Source organism: Diceros bicornis, chromosome 35 (assembly GCF_020826845.1).
Source record: "Diceros bicornis minor isolate mBicDic1 chromosome 35, mDicBic1.mat.cur, whole genome shotgun sequence".
NCBI lineage: Eukaryota > Metazoa > Chordata > Mammalia > Perissodactyla > Rhinocerotidae > Diceros > Diceros bicornis.
This window is the reverse complement of record NC_080774.1, coordinates 7,851,673-7,871,473: the sequence shown is the minus strand read 5'-3', so window position 1 is coordinate 7,871,473 and position 19,801 is coordinate 7,851,673. Positions and strand designations below refer to the sequence as shown.

Genomic DNA, 19,801 nt, shown 5'->3' with positions numbered 1-19,801 from the left:
TGTTTTTAAGCCTTCTGCTGAATGCATTTTTAGGAGCTGACCTAACTACGCTCTGAGCAAGCAAGTATGGAGTCACGAGTGAATGCAGACACATGAGACACAACTGAGTGCAGACACATGAGACACAACTGAGTATCTGTGCATAGGACAAAAACCCCAGCCAAGGAGACTTGACTGGACTTGAATTGAATCCCATGAGCCAAAAACACTGAGAGAGAAGGTGGATTTCATTCTCTAAAGCAGCTGAGGCTGACAACTGCTGGGCCTACCAGGTATAAGCTGATCTCCCTGGGATCACAAGTATCTGGAAAAGGATTTCTAAAATAGGAATAGTTTTAAGACATTTCCAAATACTGAATGTCAAAGCCAAATTAAATCCATGAGAAGAAAATCTTTTAAGTATTACTTTTTCTACTCCTCACAAAGAGATTTTTTTTAAAATATAGAATTTCTCCTTCACTCATAACATGCAACAGGCTAACAGAATTCCACTAATGAAAAAAAGTGAGGTAAAAACATGTATGGGTACTAATTAACAATAGAAACCACACCCGGGGAGGGATGCTGACTTCATCCCCCAGCAAAGAGGGGGATCGGCTAATTATGCTGGAGACTTGGGCAAGAGCTGTGAAGCCATCAATTTGGTCCCTTTCTTGGCCTTAACTCCTCCAGATGCTGGGATGGAGCAGGAGGGAGATTTCCAACTTCTCCCCCAACGCCCACGCTCCTCTCTCCCACAGCCTAGCCGTCTCCTGCAGGAGGAGGAGCAGCTATGGCTACTGTACGCCAAGAGCACTGACGAGCTGCACCAGAGGAGGCTGAGGTAGACCAGGGACTGAAACAGAGTTGGGTGTTTTCATGCAAAACAAACGCAAGAGGCTAAGTATGGGGTGGCTGCCGAGTGCTAGAGAAGTACCTGTGGCAGTTACCAGGAAGATGGAGATGCAACATGCCGAAGAAGCAAGAGTCGCCACCGCTCACAGTGGGCCCAGCTGGATGTTGGGGCCCATGATGGGCAGGGAAGGAAACTGAAACCTCAGTGGAGGCATCTACCATTGAAATGTCCTGGAGTTAATAACATGTGCACTAAGGAAGTGTCTTTGGTTAAATTCTCAGGAAGCTGCTCCCCAATTATTATGTTCCTCAATGTAAAAAGCCCTTGATAAGTATGGGACCCACACAGATTTAGCTGATCAGACAGATGATAAACTTTGTTTTGGCAAAAGAAGCTCCCCCAAACCTCTTGCTTTATAGAAGAAGAATCAAAAAGCAGGGGAGTCAAAACTTGCCTTAATGATCCAATGAGAGAGAGACTGGTGACACTAAATATAATGTGCCACACTTGCAGGAATAAGAAATCTCAACTCAGTGACATCAGCTCTAGCCCCCAACACTTAACCACTGTCCTGGGAGTGACGTGCCTTCAAGAAACACAGCACTATTTATTAGGGGTGGGGCTTTCCACTTTTATTTTCATTTTTACCTCCTCAGTCCTTGCCTTCTTATTAAGAACTGGTCCCATCTGTGCAGCTATATAGATTATCCAGCCCCATGATCCTTAATATGCTTCCAGAGATCTCTAATGAAGATCCTGAGCTTAGAAGATGAAAAACTGGTGTTTCTTCTAACCAGGTTGATTCTCTTCTATTCTTCTTGTTCAAGAAATTAGGAACACAAAAGAGAAGCAGAAAAGGAAGTAGTATAATTTAAGAAGCTGACCCCAAAGTAAGTTCTGTATTCTTGTTATTCCTCTATGGGGTTGCACTTCCTTCCAGCAACTTCTTCAAAGGGGCAGTTTATCCTGCAGTTCACTTGTTAAGTCTACTTGGAATGCCCTAGAAAGGTTTTTCCATGAGAGACTCTATCCAGCTGGCCCCGTTCATGAGTTTAGTGGTGGCAATTACATATTCTGTACCTCCATCTTCCAACTGGGAGAGAAATCGCAGGGCAGCAATTTCAGCAAAAGTTACACCCCCGAGGAAAAATATCAGAGTGACTCGGTTTTCTCCTGGTTGACCTAAAATTCAAACATGTCAGAATTAAGAATTATTTATTACTGATGCTTCTCTTCCCACCTTTTAAAAAATGGCATCATTCATAAGAAAAAAGTCAATTGTGTCTTGGTACAGGACAGTTCATTTGAAACTCAGGAACATGATTTTGATCTCAATGTTTTTTCTAACTACTGAGATCTTCAACTCAGAGGTTGAAAGCTGCTACTCCTGAGGGAATAATGAGTTCTAGTGCTTACAATATAATTAGCAACTAACAAAAGAGGTAGACTGGACTCTGACTCCTAAGTACTTTACAAATGTATTTTACAAAGCAATTGCATAATACATGAAAACCACACTAACAGTAGACAATTATCTGTAGATAACTGGCTGTAGACTTACGTTTCTTTTGCAGTCCCGTGGGCAATGGCTGCCGTTCTTCAAAGTGGGGCCCTGGAAGTATGCGGAGAACTTCCTCGATACTGCGCCAGCCAGGCCGGGAAAGCAGCTGGGCCAGTCGCACACTGAGAGGGGCATAACCACTATACACGTAGGATATGTCTGTGGGATTCTGTTAAATAATTAAAGAAAAAAAAAGCCTGTAGCTATAGAGACTCAGAGCGACCTAACTGTGGCCTTTTGGGTAATCCAAAATTATTTGATTTGGCTTTGAAGGGAGAAACACAAATAACTTCCCCCAACATCTTGCTCCAATCCACCCTAAGTGGGCTCTATGCTTAGCAGCCGGAGGTTCACTTTCAACTCAAATCCTGAAAACCCACTCAAAGCATCTCTAACTTGGTTTGGCAAGAAACTTCTTAGAGGGTAACTCGGCACTCTCTAGCTGAGTAACAATGTATGTAACATCTTGAACCCCGCAGTTCTACTTTTAGGTATTTATCCTAAAGAGGGTCTTGTATACCAGGGAGGAAGAGACCAAAGCACAAACCTATTAACTGCACCACTGTATGTACCAGCAAAAGACCGGAAACAACCTGAATTTCTATTAATAGAAATCTGTTAAATCATAAGATAACCTATATCCACAAAACCACTATGTAACAATTAAAAAGAACTTAAAAAAAATGAAGCAGATCACAGAGGGATCTTCAAGATACAGTGTTAAGTGGTAGGCGGGGTGGGGACAGGCAGGTCAGAACAGGGAAGAGAGCTGAACTAATAAATTGTTTACACTGTACAACACAGAAATTAAGAGTATCTATATTTCCACTGGGGAAAAATAATCTGATTTTGCTATTAGTAGAGGAGACTGTTTAATCATTAGCTTTTGTTGTAAGAGGCAGCCTAATAAAGTCCCTTATGAAAAACCAAAAAGGAAAATAAGAAAAAGAAATTTAGAAAGATTGGAATAAACAATAAATGTAAAGCAAAGTGCATCCTACTTTGGAGACCAATGGTATAGAATATGCACCATTTATGTAAAAATGCTTGAAAATACATAGACTCTTTCTGGAAGGATAGATAAAAAATGGGTTACAGTGGTTGCCTCTGAGGGGAAAATGGGGTTAGATGTGGAAGGAAACTTACATTTCACTGTCTCAACTTAGAAAGCAAATTCGCCTCTTATTTTACCCTCAAAATGAGTTTATTTGGGAATAGCCAAAAGGGAACTGCAATTTGGGATGGGCATGCGATGGTGAATCTCAGACCAATCTGGAAAACAAAGCAGAGGAGCTGCTTTTATAGAGAAAAAGGGGGAGTAGGAAGGGGCTGTTTTAAAGGAAAGTCCACTGGGGGAAAGCAACAGTTCAGGGCGGCAACAGAAATCTTCCTTCAAGGGTAAGGCAGTTTCCCTTCCTTTCAAACATGCAAGCTTACTGTCTGTTTCTGGTTGGTGTAATTGACAATGTACGCTAGGACCTGAGAGCTCCCCCTACAGGCCTTCCTGACTCCAATCTAGTTGAGTTTCTCTTACTCATCTCATAACTGAACACATTTTGTACCAGATGACTGTTTTAACACATGTGCTGGATATTTTCCAGATCCTCTCTGCCCTTCTCCTTCGTGCTCTGTGCCCAGGAGGCAGACCTGCAGGCTCCATACCAATGCCCCAACACGCCCCCTGTTTGGGTTTGGCCAATGGGAGGCACCAGAAGGAAACTGGAGAGTAAGCAGCAGTGTGAGGTCAGGGTTTCATTGCTCTGGCTTCCTCTCTGTGACGCTGCTGGAGGTTGGCTGCCTCTCTCAGCCAGAGGCCTCAAATATGGCATCTCCATAAAGCTCTTCCCTCTGTGTTCTGGAACAGGTTTCTGGAACAGCTCCCTCTCCTTGCCCTTAGGCCTCAGCTGGTAAAGGCTCCCCAATGCATTGCCTCTCAATGACCCACCCCCACACCCACATCTTTAGGAAACTCTCCTCAAACTACCCTGTGTGACAGCACCCTCTGTTTCCTGTCAGGATTCTGATGAATGCAAGACATGAATGCACTACTTTTTCAAAAACATTAGAAAATTGTTTTTTGAAAGCAAAGCGGATGTGTAGATCAAGTAGCACCTATTGTCACAATAAACCATTAACCAGTAACTAAATTGAGTTGAAGTGGAGGAGTGTGTCTTACTTGTTCATTTACATCATCCATCCAGAGGCGTAACGTTTTCCGGATGGTTGGGTAGTTGTTTCTGCCCCCCATCTGTGGTTTCAGCAGGCCAGCCTTCTCCAGGTTGTACAAGGTCAATATGTGCTCGTAGCCGTACGTCTGCAAGAGAAGTTGTTTGGCCATGATGTCAGATCAGGAAAAGGGTTTCTGTGACTTTCAAAACAGAGCACTTCCAACACATCAATTCTGTTTGTGCTCCAGGGCACGTGACCCACGTCCAGGTAGTGACTGTCCACGGGCACGGGGCAGGGCAGAGGAGGAAGCCCACCCTAGAACTGCTTGTCCATTACAGTTACTCCAGCTCATTGTTTCAAAGAATGATTTAAAATTTTTCCTTTAAAGTCAGAATTTATGGACCCAATTTAAGTGAGCATCAAATAAATTAGAGTATATTTTTATATGGGATATAATTAGCTATAAAAAAAAGAACGAGACAGATCTATACATCCTGATAAGAAAGATCTTCTGGATATACTCTTAAGGACAAAATAACATAATAATACAATACTATGTATAGTAAGATTTTATTTCTGTTAATAAAAGATCTAGTGAATAATAACAGTCAACACTTATATAATACTTTCTATGTGGGGGCACTGTTCTGTTCTAAGTGCTTTACCCACATTAACTCGGTCACCTTTATTATAACCCCATGAAACAGATATTATCATCATCTACATTTTACAGAGAAGTTTAAATAACTTGCCCAAGGTCACACAGCTCGTGAGTAACAGGGCTGGGCCTTGGATCCAGCCTGTCCCGCCCCACAGTCTGTGTCGATAAATGTCCTTTGTATATAAACGCAAACAAGGGAATCTGGAAGCACACAAACCAAACTGCTGACACTGGTCCTATCCAGGGAGGGAAACAGGGTGCAAATCAAGTGAAGGGACATTCACATTTTGGGCTGTACACTTCTTCTTTAAGTAAATCTTAAATGATGAGAATGCGTGTGTTATTTGGGTAATTTTTAAAAAGGCAAAAAAGAAAACCCTGAATGAGCATTTAGTTTTAACAATAACGTACTCAACTGTGACTGGTAATAACAGTAAATAAATACTGCCAGAGACGCTTTTAAACAGGGGAGAATTTTAAAAATAATAGTGAGCTTTTCCTTATTATAAAGTAACACAAGCTTAATTTAAGTAAGCCTGCTAAGAAATCATCAGACACTTGCAAAAAGTTCGCTTCCTCCATGGAATACTGTCTGGTTAAGAGCATGGGCACTAGACCCCACCTGCCTGGGTTTTAGTGCTGGCTCTGCCACTTACTAGTTGGGTGACCTTGGGTAAGTCACATAACTACTCTGTGCCTCAGTTTTTTCATCCATAAAATGGGGATGATAATAGTATTTAAGTCACAGGGCTGGGGTGAGGATTAAACAAATGACTACACATAAAGCTCTTCCAATAGATCCTGGCGCAGGGTAAATGCTCAGTAAACATTAGCTATTATTATTATGCAAACACAGTAAATAACGACAGATACCAAGGAGGATCCCTCCAGGTGTTAAAAAATTTATAAGAGAGTGGAAACAATATACCAAAACAGCAGCCTTGGGAAGTATTTTTTTAAAAGATGTTTTCTCCCTTGGCAAATTAGTAATTTAAAAATATACTGACCTGGAGAATTTCTCTTTTGTAATAATCCAAAACTTTTTGTTTGAGTCCACTATTGCACACGGATTGGAGGCAAACGAGTCTCAACACCTTGATCAGAGGATGCTTTTGGGCAATACAGTCCTCAATGTAACTGTTGACCTGGAAACAAAGTATATACATATACCAGCATCTGGTTTGGGGACCCAAAGAACTTGATATTTACTATTATTTTCAAAGTCAAATAAAGGAGCAGTGTGGGAGAATGGCTCATTCTTTCTTCACATTCCCTAACCCCCTCCAAGTGGCTCCTCCAGCCCCTGCCACACGCACCGTGGTCACCACACAAACACACAGTAATTGGGAGCATAAGGCCGGCGAGGACACACTTGGGCAATACAAGCCTGTCTGGACTCCTCTGTCTCCATGGACAATGTCCTGAGAGGCTGCTGTGTGTTTGGGGTGTGTGTGACCTAGTCTATTTCAGTAACAGCAGCAACTCATGAGCATAAAGTAACAGGAGATTTTTTAGAAGATGGGAATTTTTATAAATTGAATAATTTTAAATTTATTAATAGAGGTGAATATGTAAGGAATTATATGACTAACTTTCCCAGAAAGCAAATATCTTATCTATTACAGCCCTTAAAGCTCTTTGATGGCAGGGGCTGGGTCTCATCTCTTCTACTGCAGAAAACACCTTGCATAGAGTAATGTTAAATATCTGTTACTTGATAAAATCTGTATTTTCACATTTTGCATTAGCTCTTAAAAATATTTAGGCAAGGCACGGTAAACAAAGCAATTGCTTTTCTAGCTATAATTTTATGTTTGATAAATTATTAATTATTTGTTAGAACAGTTTTATTGTTCACATACCTTATCAGTGTCTATTCCAGACATAAACTCCTGCTCCACTGTTAATTTATCAAAGAAGTCTTCAGAAGCTAAAATGTAATTAGCACATTTGCAACTCAGAAATTAAATGAATGTTAATGCTTTTATACAGAGAGCATGATTAAGAAACAAGACATGCAAAACAGAAAGCAAGCAAAAAGTTCAAATCATCACCTAAAAAGAATCTTCTATGAAACCCAGAAAATGCTACAACCCTGTACTCCTAAGTCACATCTAGATACAGCTGACTACTGTACCCCTTTGCTATAAGGCCTTAGGAGTCAAAGACAGATCTCAAGAGTTTTTCTTCAGTATCAATGAAACGTAATGTCCCAAGAGCATTTCACCTTCATCATCAGATTCAACCCAGTTTCACCTGATTTCCACTTTTATTAACCTGAAAACAAAGGACTGATTTTCCAACACTGTGTTTTACTTAAGATTTGAAGTATACTTCATAAAACAGGGCACTGAACAATCTCCTATTCAGCTTTTAGTCTGTGTTTTAGCGAATAAACTCATCTTAGGTTTAATACACATCTTTCAAGCTCTTTCAAAATACTCAGCATATGCTCTCTATACCAATTCTGCAAAAAGTTTTCAAGAGAAAAAAAAAATAAAACAGAAGCATCATGTTGCTCTAGTTAAATAATCCTTAACAATACAAAAAAACTAGACTAAAAAAACCACTTTGTATTATGGTGGCCTACTTACAGAAGAATATTTTTCTCTTATCTATATTCCAAATATTTTGTCATATGATCACATTATTTTAATAATAAAAAAATGAGTTAACCACAAATAAAACATTTTTAACTATGAACATGCATACACTTAATTAATATTGAGGATAATATACAATATTAAAATAGAGCTGACTTTCCCAAGGGAGCATTGTGGTGCCAATGACCATGGTGTCAAGACAGTGTTTACAGGTCAGCCCCAGAAAAAAACAGTCACTCCAAAGGATACTCACTAGTAACATCTTTGATTAACTCTGCGATCGAGGTGTGGTTTGCAAGTGAGCCTCTTGCTGCCTGCATGTGGGGCAACTGGGAAACAAACTGCTTGATCTCCCCAACTGTCTTAGCGTTGTGCCTTTCCTGAAATGGGGAAAACAGCAGAACCATTGAACAGGGAAGATATTTTTAAGTACTCTGTTCTTTGTATTGTTCAGGAGACGTTTAATTTATATTAACGCAAAAGAAAGAATGGAATACAAATAAACTAGGCGAAACTCATCTCCAACATTACATAGAAAAACAGAAAAGACAGAGTTCATGGTCCTGTTTACTGCATTAGGACTTCTCTAGAGAGCAAATGCCTAAGGTTTTCTCTTCCTATGCACCAACTCATATTGAGATCAGCATTTTGTGGGAATCTGAGTATTTGTGGGGAGCGGTATTAGGTAAACCACAAAAATCTCTGAGTAAAAAATGAAAATATGTCATGTTAAGAGGGGAACATAACCAGTAAAAAGTTTCCTCTATGACAGAAAAAAATCCATTCTCTCTTTTTTTTTTTTGTGAGGAAGATCAGCCCTGAGCTAACATCCATGCTAATCCTCCTCTTTTTGCTGAGGAAGACTGGCCCTGAGCTAACATTCATGCCGATCTTCCTCCACTTTATGTGGGACACCGACACAGCATGGCCTGACAAGCGGTGCACTGGTGCGTGCCCGGGATCCAAACCCAAGATGTCAGCAATGGAGTGCGCGCACTTAACTGCTATGCCACGGGGTGGGCCCAAAAAAATCCCTTCTTACTGCTGAACTTCAATCTTGAATATTGTCCACAAAGTGAACCTCGCTTAGGGATGAGAAAATATATATATATATTTTTTTTGTTGTTGTTGGTGGGGGGAGCAACATTAGCTGTGAGTTAACATCTGTTGCTAATCCTCCTCTTTTTGCTAAGGAAGACTGGCCCTGGGCCAACATCCAGGCCCATCTTCCTCTACTGTATATATGGGATGCCTGCCACAGTATGGCCTGATAAGTGGGGCATAGGTCCACGCCCAGGATCTGAACCTCTGAGCCTCGGGCCTTCGAAGCAGAGCACGCGAAGCTAACAGCTACACCACCAGACTGGCCCCGAGAAAATATTTTTTTGCAAAATTTAATCATTTAAACCAAAAGCAACTTCAGAAATATGAAAACCAATTAGTGAATATAACTCCTAAGAAAGATGAAATCTGGAAATACATACTCAGTGAAAAATTAGTTTTCAAAAATTCTCCCAATTTATGTCTCCAAAGTCTAAATATTCAGAGTTAATCAACTTACTGAATTCCCATGTTTCAAAAACCAGCTTAATCAGGAATAAACCTGTGACCGGGCAAGCAGCAGCAGGAAGGCGATAATGAAGCCACCCACTGAAAACCTCTGGGCTGTGGGGATTTCACTGTCATTATCACCAACCACGTCTGCAGGGCTCCCCTGCCACTGGTATGGTGGCTAAACTTGGAGATTTCCCCCCAAACTGCAAGTTCTATTATAGAGGATCTTTTATTTATAGAACAGCTGGCTTCCTTTTAAGTGAGGCAGGAAAAAATTTAAAAGAAGAAAGTAAACAAATGTTTATGGTGGAAGCTTGTAAACTGCAAACACTGCCCCCTGCCACCACGCAGAAGAAGGAGAAAAACAACACTTTTCCTCATGGCTCTGGGGAATAGTTTAAAAAGAAACCCTTGTGTTCTCTAGTAGCTGAATTTGCTGTTTCTTAGGATGAGAAAGGCACAAGTACACTGAAGCCCTGCTTTGTGGCTGCATCTTTTTGGAGCTCTGACGCTCCTTGTGGGTGGGCGGTCAGGCCCGTGACCTAGGGAAGCAGGATGACAATCAACCATCTCACCTCAAAAGCTGCAGAGATCACCTTGGCTTTCTTGCTGAGCACGGAGCCCACCGCGTTGAAGTTCTTATCTCGGATCTCAGCGTAGAGCTCCTCTGCAGAATTCAGCTGAAGCTTCTTTGCTTCCGTGGGGAGATCCTTACCACCATCGCCCTGTTTCTTGGGTGCAAATTTCTCTGGAGGTAATTTCACGTAACCTGAACAACAACGCAGGGAACTAGCACCTGTGGGCGCGTGCTGGCGACCCAATCAAGCGCCCAGGCACAAAACAGAATCTCCCAGCTCAGGAGACAATGTAAGCCGGCTTTAGAAAAAAAGGGCGTACGGCACTGAGGTTTTGATTTATCAAAGTGCACTTTGATCGTAAGTAAATAAATCACGATTATCATTAAAAATTTCTCAAATTTTAAATGCTGACAGAAACAAACATTAAGTGGGCCCAAACCAAACATGTTTATGACCTCTGACCTAACAATCTGTCAAGCCTAAACCCTAGCAGGCCTCCGAGCAGGTCTTCCACCTACTGTTCCCAGCCTCACATATTAGCTTTCCCCCCAGAATATGTCCCCACCTGTGCTCTCTGCTTTAGGAAGCTGGCTGCCTCATCATTCCTGCTTTTATTATGCTGCCTGCCCCTGGCCAGCACCCCGCTCTAAACTCTACCCCTCTTTCCAAACCCACCTCTTCCACAAGCTCTCCTGAAGGACTGCCAGCCCCGAGGATCCATATTCTCCAAACGATAGTGCCATTTGTATTTAACCCCTGGCCTCTGCTCACAGGCGACAAGCGCAGTCCTGTACACTAACCACCCGGCCAGCCCTCGTGTGACCCACAACAGCAGTTCGCTCAGTCATCGTTTAATCCTAGTTTCTGAAAGTCAAAAGCCGATATTTTAATTTTTTCAGATATACTTGGATCTATATGCAAAGGAAGCTCCCTCTAAAAAAAATGACCTTTCAGATACTTTTTATCAGATTATCTATTAGTTAAAAGTAAATGTCACTTTACTTACTGTTCTGAATGCCATAAATTTCATCAATGAGTCCTTCGTACGTAAGCTGAGTGGCAAGAGGCGTTAATAAATCCACGTTTCGATCCAGCAACAAGAGATTATCAAAAACAGGAAATATTGAATTCTGGCTTCCAGTAAATTCTCTCTTCATCCTGATCATCATATTGGCCACTTGCTGGAAACAAAACATTGGATCAGGTGGGACTCTCCTGGAAATCAGCAGATTTTAAAATTCAGCTAAAAACAGAAAGACAATCAAAAAAGTAAAAATAGGAGAAAAACTGTGGAGAGTGAGACTGATAGGAAATAGGCAGCTATAGAAGAGCATTTGCTGCTGGCCACACACCCATTCCAACACTTACACTTTAGCCAATGGCAGCCGCTAGTTCTCAACGAGGCATAAAATTAGATACAGTCTGTTTTTTGTTATTCATGGCAGTTCTGTTCTATCAAGTCACCATGAACACTGAATTAGTGAATACTGAACCACTGCTCCCAAGGCAGATACCGGGCTAGGTTCCTGCGAGCCTCCAGCCTCTGCTCACATTTTTGTCAACTGATCAATATGTAACCACCTTGTTTTATGCATGTTCCTGTTTAAAGACACCTTATTTGATACACATTCTTGATTCATTAACATTGAATTCATAGCCAACAGCAATGTTACTAGTGCCAGAACCAAGCTCATCTAACTCAGGTATTTTCTCCCTAAGGCCCAGCACTACGTTTGGGGGCCATTTTAAACAGCAAAATCACCAAGAAAAAGCACAAAAATGTGGCATTAAGTGGTACATGGCACTAGACAGTGGCAAAAAGGACACTTGTTTACAGTGTGAGAGTTGAAACAAGAAGACAGAGCGTCGCCTTGTTCTACTTCAGCTGGGAACATGCACATTGGACAACTCAAATTTTTTGCCTCTCTGGGCATGTCCACAAAACACTGTGAATGCTAATATTGGGGTTACAAATAAATTTTAGCAAGTAGATGAATTCACAATAAAAAGGATTGACTGTACCTATTTGTAAACAGCTTCCCACTCCTCCCCCCATCTGGGTACCCAAGGGCCCCTTTCTCCATCACCAGAAACATGTGTTTCTCACCCGGGCACACTCTCCTTTCCCATAGATCTGGGGGATCGTCCCGTACAGAGCTTGCAGAGTCATCAGCCCCTTGGCTGCGTGGTAGAGGCTTGTCTGGTCGCTCTCCAGGTAGCACTCCTGCAGGGAGGGAGGGCGGGTTACTGTCAGGCCACGATCATCTCGGTGCTGGGTAGATGCCCGCCTCTGCCTGGCACTGGGATTCAGAAGAGGGGAAGACTGTTTCCACCCACTTCCCACTTTGCAGGGCAAGCTGGGAACTGGAGTCCATTTTACAAAGCTCCTGTTTGGCGCTCAAGGCCACGAGGCCAACAGCTGTGGGGAGAAGCAATTCTCCCAGGGCAGAGCCTTCTGGAAGAAAAGTGCTCACCAGGCATGCTAGCTCTTAGTTTATCAGCTCTTGAAGAAACTACTGATTAATAAAGACTTACCCGGGGAATGGGTTCTCTCTTCACTGTGTGAGTGTAAACTTTGGTAGGACATTTTGGGAGGGCCACATGCTAATACCCACAAATGCACATATTCTTTGACCCCCAAAGTCCCAGACGACTACACGACAGGATACTTCGCAGTTTTTACGAACATGGGGCAGATTTTCATATCTACTGACAACAAATAAAGGCCATAACATCTTGATAAACGAAAAGGGGTAGCTGAACAATGTTTAGAGTATGATCTCATTTTTTGAAAATATATTTTACTTTATAAAATATACAAGATATATTTTGTAAAGTATACAAAAATATACTTTTTTGCATTGAAAAAAGGCAACCCCTCCCCCCCCCCCCCACACACACGTAATCAGCTGGGAAGTAAGAGAGGGACCGCGCTGAGTTCTGACACTGGTAGGTGAGAGCACAGGTTCTAGACTCAGGATGCGTTCATCTGAACCCCGGCTGTGTCACTTCCCAATTGGTCCCTAGGCCAGATAACCTCTCTGTGCCTCAATGCATTCATCTGTAGAAGGGAGTATATTACACATAGCGTACACGTTAAATGAGGAACACGCATGTAAAACATTTAATCCCAGCACCTGAAACATACAGTAAGTGCTTATTAAATGTTAGCTTTTATTATTAGGAACTGTTTGCACTTTTTTCAAGCATCATCCACTGGTAAGTGAAAATGGTACAATGCACCAGACTCCCCCCACCCACCCACCCACCCACCCAACATGCCTCTACCCTCCAAGGCCAGGAGTGAGGGGACACAGGAGGGATTATGGAAGAGAGCGTGGAGCTCCCATGCCCTCCGCCCCAGGGGGGAAGGAGAGCTGTCCCTGGAAAGGCACTGTGAGGAATGTTTGGTCATTACTGAAAGCCCTACTGGATGGCTCTTCCAAGTCTGGTGTATTTTAACATTTCACTCAATATGACAGGCTGAAATCAAGAAATCAAGAATCAAATCAAGTGTGTCGGGAGACACACTTTCTGGCAAAATTACTTAAAACTCCTGATAGGAGCAGAGCTAAGATGAAAGTTCTAGGAAAAAAAAATATTAGGGAACATCTCTCAAAATAGCATTCATATATATATTTTTTGCTGAGGAAGATTAGCCCTGAGCTAACATCTGTGCCAATCCTCCTCTATTTTGTATGTGGGTCACCACCACAGCATGGCTGATGAGTGGTGAGGTCTGTGCCCAGGATTTGAATCCGAGAACCCAGGCCATCAATGCAGAGGACGTCGAAGTTAACCACTACTTGATGGGGCTAGCACCAGCATTCATATTTTTTATTTAAAAAGCTGTGTTACTACAAAGACATTCCTTTTATAATTCCATCTTTTAAAAAAGGTTTAAGCGGCCAGCCCAGTGGCACAGTGGTTAAGTTCACGTGCTCCGCTTTGGCAGCCCTGGGTTTGCAGTTTCGGATCCTGGGCGTGCACCTATGCCCGCTTATCAAGCCATGCTGTGGCAGGCATCCCATATAAAGTAGAGGAAGATGGGCACAGATGTTAGCTCAGGGCCAATCTTCCTCAGCAAAAAGAGGAGGATTGGGAACAGATGTTAGCTCAGGGCTAATCTTTGTCACCACAGGAAAAAAAAAAAAGGTTTAAAAGTTAACAGATATTAATCCTGATTTTTTTTGCTCTAATATAAGTGGTGGTGAATTGACTATTTGTATTAATATCCCAACTCTATTCTGCACTTGTCGAATTCCACATGGTATTTCAAGCCATGAGGACATTTTGGGAGGGACAAATGCTAATACTCATTAACATTTAAATACACATATTTTTTGACCTCAAAGTCCCACATGCCTACACAATAGAGTACCTTGCAGTTTTTACAAATGACATATTATTTTATATATACTGATTTTTATATATACAAATGAAGGCTGCAATATGTTAAGCCCTGTTACTGACAATTCGACTGGCTGAACGCTAATTCTCACATTTCTTCAGTACAATGATGGAGATGATCATAATCATATCCCAAAACACAGAAAGATCTACATGTGCCTCCTGATGCCAAAACCTGCTAAATTATGCTCATTGTTTAAAAATCACATAAATAAGTAAAATTAGCTCCATCAGAAATTGTGGTTGAATTTAATATTAGGTAGAACTCTTAGCTTTATCATCCAGGCAAAATCCTTGATTTCTTTTTTTTTTTTTTGGTGAGGAAGATTCCATGCCAATCCTCCACTTTTTTGCTGAGGAAGATGGGCCCTGGGCTAACATCTGTGCCCATCTTCCTCTACTCTATATGGGACGCTGCCACAGCGTGGCTTGACAAGCGGTGCCTCCACGCACGCCTGGGATCCGAACCCGGGCTGCCAGCAGCGGAGTGCACGCACTTAACTGCTACGCCACGGGGCCGGCCCCAAAATCCTTGATTTCTAAAACAGAATCTTCAGTGAATAGACAAAGCCAAAGGCTTGAAATTCTCAGCAGAAAAAAAGTCTATCCTTTTTTGCAAATCCTCAAATAAACAACAGGAAATCTCTCCTCTGGACAGGTTTTGTCATGCCCAGACAAGTTTTCCTCAGCTGCTACCAATTCATATTAATTACATGATGTGAATTAATTATACATGGGTACACTACTACAGATAAATGATAAAGTGAATATAGCAAAATGTTAATTCCAGAATCTACGTGATGGGTATATGGGTGTCCTCCGTACAATTCTTTCAACTTTTCAGTATGTTTGAAATTTTTCATATAAAATGTTAGGGTTTTAAAGTCTGTACTTCATCGGATGAGACGTGGTGTAAGCAAAGCAATGGGAACATGGCAAAAAAGAGCCAAGAAACTTTCTTGGGTATAGAACTAATCAGTGGTGCCCCTGAGTTCTCCCCCAATTTAACTCTTTTAAGCTGGTGATTGTCGTAAAAACATACTGGGGAAGAAAAATAATTTTTTGTACTACACCAGTGGTTCTCAAACATTCCCCAACGAGCAGCATCAGCGTCACAAACCCATAAATCAAAGGAAATACAGATAAATGTGATCACATTAAGAAAACACAAGGTGGGACCGGCCCCATGGTGTAGTGGTTAAGTCTGGCATGCTTCACTTCAGTGGCCCGGGTTCGTGGGTTTGGATTCTGGGCACGGACCTACACCACTCATCAAGCCACACTGTTGCGGCAACCCACATGAAAAATAGAGGAAGACTGCCATACATGTTAGCTCAGGGCTAATCCTCCTTGCCAAAAAAAAAAAAAAAGAGAAAAGAAATCTCCAGGATAGGCAAATGCATACAGACTGCAACAGACTAGCGATTGCCAGTGGCTGGGGAGGGTGGGATAGGGAGTGACTGCTAATGGACCCTCATAAATTTGGCAAAAGTTAAAGTATGACATTGAAAAAGAAAATGTCAAACTTACTTTGAATGCACCCTCTGATTCCATGGATAAGAGATCCCCATCAAACGGAATGAGATCTAGGCTGTACTCTTCCCTGTGAATAAAGGATCCCAAAACACCCAGATCCTTCAACCGCTGTTCACACAATAAGCTACGTCGTGGCACAAACAAAATGTGGAAATCTCTTGCTGGGCCACGTCTGTCTTCACTGCAAAAAGGTAACATCTGTTAGCTTACGAGATCCTTAGTCACAGGCTATTTCGCTTAGTTTATCCCTAGAGCCTAGCCCACTGCCTGGCACAAAGCAGGCACTAAATAAATGCTGGTTACATAAACATACGCATATTGACTTTCAGACCCAAATTGTTATAGCTCCTCTCTTGCTCTCACTTTTCTTTTTTTCATCCCTGACAGGAAAGAAGCATTGATTCATAGTCAGTATTTTGTGATGCATTTTCTAGCTTTCTCTTAAACCTTTTATGGGGCATTAAAGCTCTCAGGTTTATTGCAACAGGATATCCATGTCTTATTGAAAACAAATGGTTCTTCAACCCAACCAATGCAGTAACACAGAGCCTTACATTAAAATCAAAGATGACTCTTGACTCCCACCTCTACTCTCGACAGTGAAGTTCCCAAAATAGCCCATGTGCTTTTAAGATTTTAGGGGCCACTGCAATCAATTGTACCACAGACTGGGCTAGGAGAACTTCCTCTATAAATTGGATGCTATATTAAATTTTAATCAGCTCTTACTTATTTTGCTTATGAAATTCAAGCACACTATATTCAGTATATTGAAAAATAACCATTAGAGGTTTTGTTTTTTCAATCAGGGTCCTTTCTACTGAAACAGGTCCAGACTTCTAGCTGTCCTGAAAGAAGGGGTTATATGATGACCCTCCCTCTCAAACTGTTTGAACAACTTCACAAGTTTCCCATGCCCCCTCTTGTATTCTTTCACGCCTGTCCCAGTTTTCCAAAAGACCACCTTCCAACGCACTAGCAAGAGAAGGAGGTTGCAATGAAGAGCTCAGTACGTTAAAACTATTAGCAGGACCAACCTCTTCTGTCCCAAACAAAAGCTCTGAGAGATACCTGAGCACATTTTCAGCAATTATATCCATCAATTCTAGCCTGGGTCTGACCAAAAAAATAATATTCTTGACATCAGCTGCTGGCAAACGACTTCCTTTAAGTGTAAACATTTTTTCCACTTCATGTTCCTAGGAAAACACATACACAAAAGGTTAATGAGAAACCCGAAACTTACCTATCATATCCAGACTCAGACGTCATAAATACTCCCAGTCAAATGCACGTTACAACTTTATTATCAAAATTTAGATCCCCCAAAGCCAGATGTATAAAGGACAAAGTTTCAGGATGAAGTCACTGCTACTGCATCTGAATTCAAATGACTCTCACAGGATGAACTATCAAAGATACAAGGTGACAGTCACATAATACAATGCCAGTAGTTTCCCTAGAATTAGGATCAGGATAAACCCCGGTCAAAGGACTACTGTATACAAAATGATAATCACGCATTAATTAGTATCAGTGTTTATCAAGACCAGACAGCTTTACAAGCCAATTACTCATGAGGAAATGTAAAATTCTATTATCACTGCTAAAGTACAGAATTATTAATCCCTGAACAAAACCCAAATAGCTCATTTACCTTCAGTAGTGAATACTGTGCAATCAGGCCAAATGGTCCTGTGAGGTACTCATCCCAAACTATTGCCTACAGGAGGGGAGAAATGTTCTCTTACTATGGTTAATATCAGGAATTTCAACAATATCAACACATAATAGCAGTCATACACAGTAGGAATATTTGCTTCAAACTCTGAATTAACAAAAATTTTAATTGGCTCTGACCACAATCATATCCTACAGGTCTAAAGAAAAATAGCATCAGGGGCAAGTGATGGTCACAGGAATGTTCATCACTGTCCTCACGAGAAAGAAGGAACTGTGGTTTGTTGTGTATCTATGTCATAGTGTTATTAGATTGAACCATATGCAAGCTGCAAATGGCAATAGTTCCAGCTACTATTTTATATATAAATATTATATAATCCAATTATATAAAATTAAAACCTCTGATATAGGTATTACAAATATTATTTTGACAGAAGAGGAAATTTTTAAAGGCTCAGAAAGTTTAAGTAACGTGTCCAAGGCCATACAGGGACCTTGGACACTGTATATACAATAAGGGAGTCAGGATTCCAGCCTAGGACTTAATAATCCCACAGGTCATTGCTCTGGGCCCCTATGAGCATTTCTACTGCTCAACTCCAGTACCATTTCTTTTTCTTTCTTTTTTAAACAGAAATTTTTGTTGACATAACTGTAGATTAACATTCAGTTGTAAGAAATAATAGAGAGAGATCTCTTGTACACTTTGCCCAGTTTCACCCAATAGTAACATTTCACAAAACTACAGGACAATATTACAACCAGGATATTGACACTGATCCAATCCATGATCTTATTCAGATTTCAGCTCAATTCCAGAGTTTGAACTGGACACCTAGGATCCAGCCTGCTCGCCTTCTCATTGTCAATGGCTGCCAGCGCCTACTCTACTTCTTGGGGTTCTGTTCTTTCTAAGACTGATTCCTGAGTTTCTCCAGTTCTCCTTTTCTCTTCTGAGTTGTACTGCCAGTTACTTAAGGGGACTGATAAATCCTAGGGTGAGAGAGGAGAGGTAACACCACTTAAAAGAAATCCTATCAAGTCTTTGATCTATGGTTTCAGACTCAATTGTGAGCTGGGTGCTACTAAACACCTAACAGGAGAAACAATCCTAATTTAGGAAGGTCACGTCAAAACCTCAAACAACTCTCATAATCCGTGTGAGCATCAGGTTGTAAGGTGTTGGCGCTTCAGAGACTTTCGAAAGTACGATGTGTAACGACACGCACGATCGTCGTAATGAAAGGCCACTGGAATCTCTATGTCCTTGGGCCAGGCCCGCCTCACCCGTCCCAGTGTCTCAAGGGGCACCAGATCTGCCCCCTGGATCTAAAGGGCACCTGACACAGCTGGTTCACGAGGAGCTGAGATATCACGGTGGTTTATTGTGCTGCCACAAAACAATCGCGATGCCATGCCGACTCCAGGCTGTACGACACAGGCCCCACCAGCGGGCCCCTCTCCCCGCCTCATCGTTCCCCACTGCTCGCCCTCCTGGAAGCCCAAGGGAACCTCGTACACCTGGGCTCAGGCGGTCGGGGACGGGATTACGCCAGGCCAGACGGGGCTTGAGGGCAGTGTCGCCGCATACTGTCCCTCACCTTGCTTCCTGCGCACTTGTCCAGAAACTCGCGGAGCTCGCGACGCACCGCCTCGCGCAGCACGTTCAGGTTCACTCGCCCGTAGGACAAGTGCGCCGCCATCTCGCGCCACCGCCCTCTTTTCCCCCTCAATCCAACCGCGTCCGCTTCCCCCTACGCGAGGCCCACGAACGCAGTCACGTGACGGAGCGATCACGTGACCCGGGCCGCCGCAACACGCCAAACCCGGAAACCGGAACCGGCCGGCGTCTGCCGCTCTCTTTTCTGGCCCTAGCGCCCGCCGCTTTCCTCTACCGCGTGGGTTCTGGCACCCCCGCAAGACCGACCGCCGGGTCCCGACCTTCCTCAGTCCGGGGGTCGTTGGGCGCTGAGACTTGAGTTTAAAGACGGAGACTGCGTCCTACTCGTCCCGTTTAAAAATCGCGACTTTCTTCTTAGCAGCAAGCGTACTCGCTGTAAAATGGTAACTTGAAACTAAACTTGAATGGAAATCTTCTAAATTATGGCAATCAAAAGGTCCGTCGCTTTACTCTTTTGGTGCGTGGGCTGAACTTTACAAAATGGCCCGCAGCTGAGGCAACCTCGAGTACTTGTCTGTTCAGTTCTTCCT

General features: G+C 42.3%; 1 protein-coding gene across 2 annotated transcripts; it reads right to left on the bottom strand.

Moving 5' to 3' along the window:
* Positions 1–1,441: 1,441 nt before the first annotated feature.
* VPS33A (VPS33A core subunit of CORVET and HOPS complexes) lies at positions 1,442–19,382 on the bottom strand. Of its 2 annotated transcripts, none has more exons than XM_058531352.1 (13): positions 19,192–19,382; positions 17,565–17,630; positions 16,979–17,106; positions 15,902–16,088; positions 12,069–12,185; positions 10,968–11,142; positions 9,959–10,152; positions 8,083–8,209; positions 7,089–7,156; positions 6,234–6,371; positions 4,573–4,710; positions 2,397–2,565; positions 1,442–2,017 (listed from the first exon to the last, which is right to left on the bottom strand). In XM_058531352.1, exons 1-13 carry the CDS (start codon positions 19,291–19,293, stop codon positions 1,836–1,838), a joined length of 1,791 nt encoding a protein of 596 aa, XP_058387335.1. In that variant the 5' UTR covers positions 19,294–19,382; the 3' UTR covers positions 1,442–1,835. The 2 variants fall into 2 exon arrangements, with proteins under 2 accessions (XP_058387335.1, XP_058387336.1); XM_058531353.1 differs by lacking the exon at positions 19,192–19,382 and adding an exon at positions 18,979–19,172 and having other exon boundaries at positions 17,565–17,632.
* Positions 19,383–19,801: the final 419 nt, after the last annotated feature.

What these genes read in the sequence shown, in the direction of transcription:
- VPS33A (XM_058531352.1), bottom strand. Translation starts at nt 19,293, where the DNA reads ATGGCGGCGCACTTGTCCTACGGGCGAGTGAACCTGAACGTGCTGCGC. An exon ending in GGAAAGGAGAGTGTGCCCGG is followed by an intron (nt 11,143 to 12,068) that starts GTGAGAAACACA and finishes TTTTGTTTCCAG; the next exon opens with CAAGTGGCCAATATGATGAT. An exon ending in AATTTATGGCATTCAGAACA is followed by an intron (nt 10,153 to 10,967) that starts GTAAGTAAAGTG and finishes GTTGTTGTTCAG; the next exon opens with GTTACGTGAAATTACCTCCA.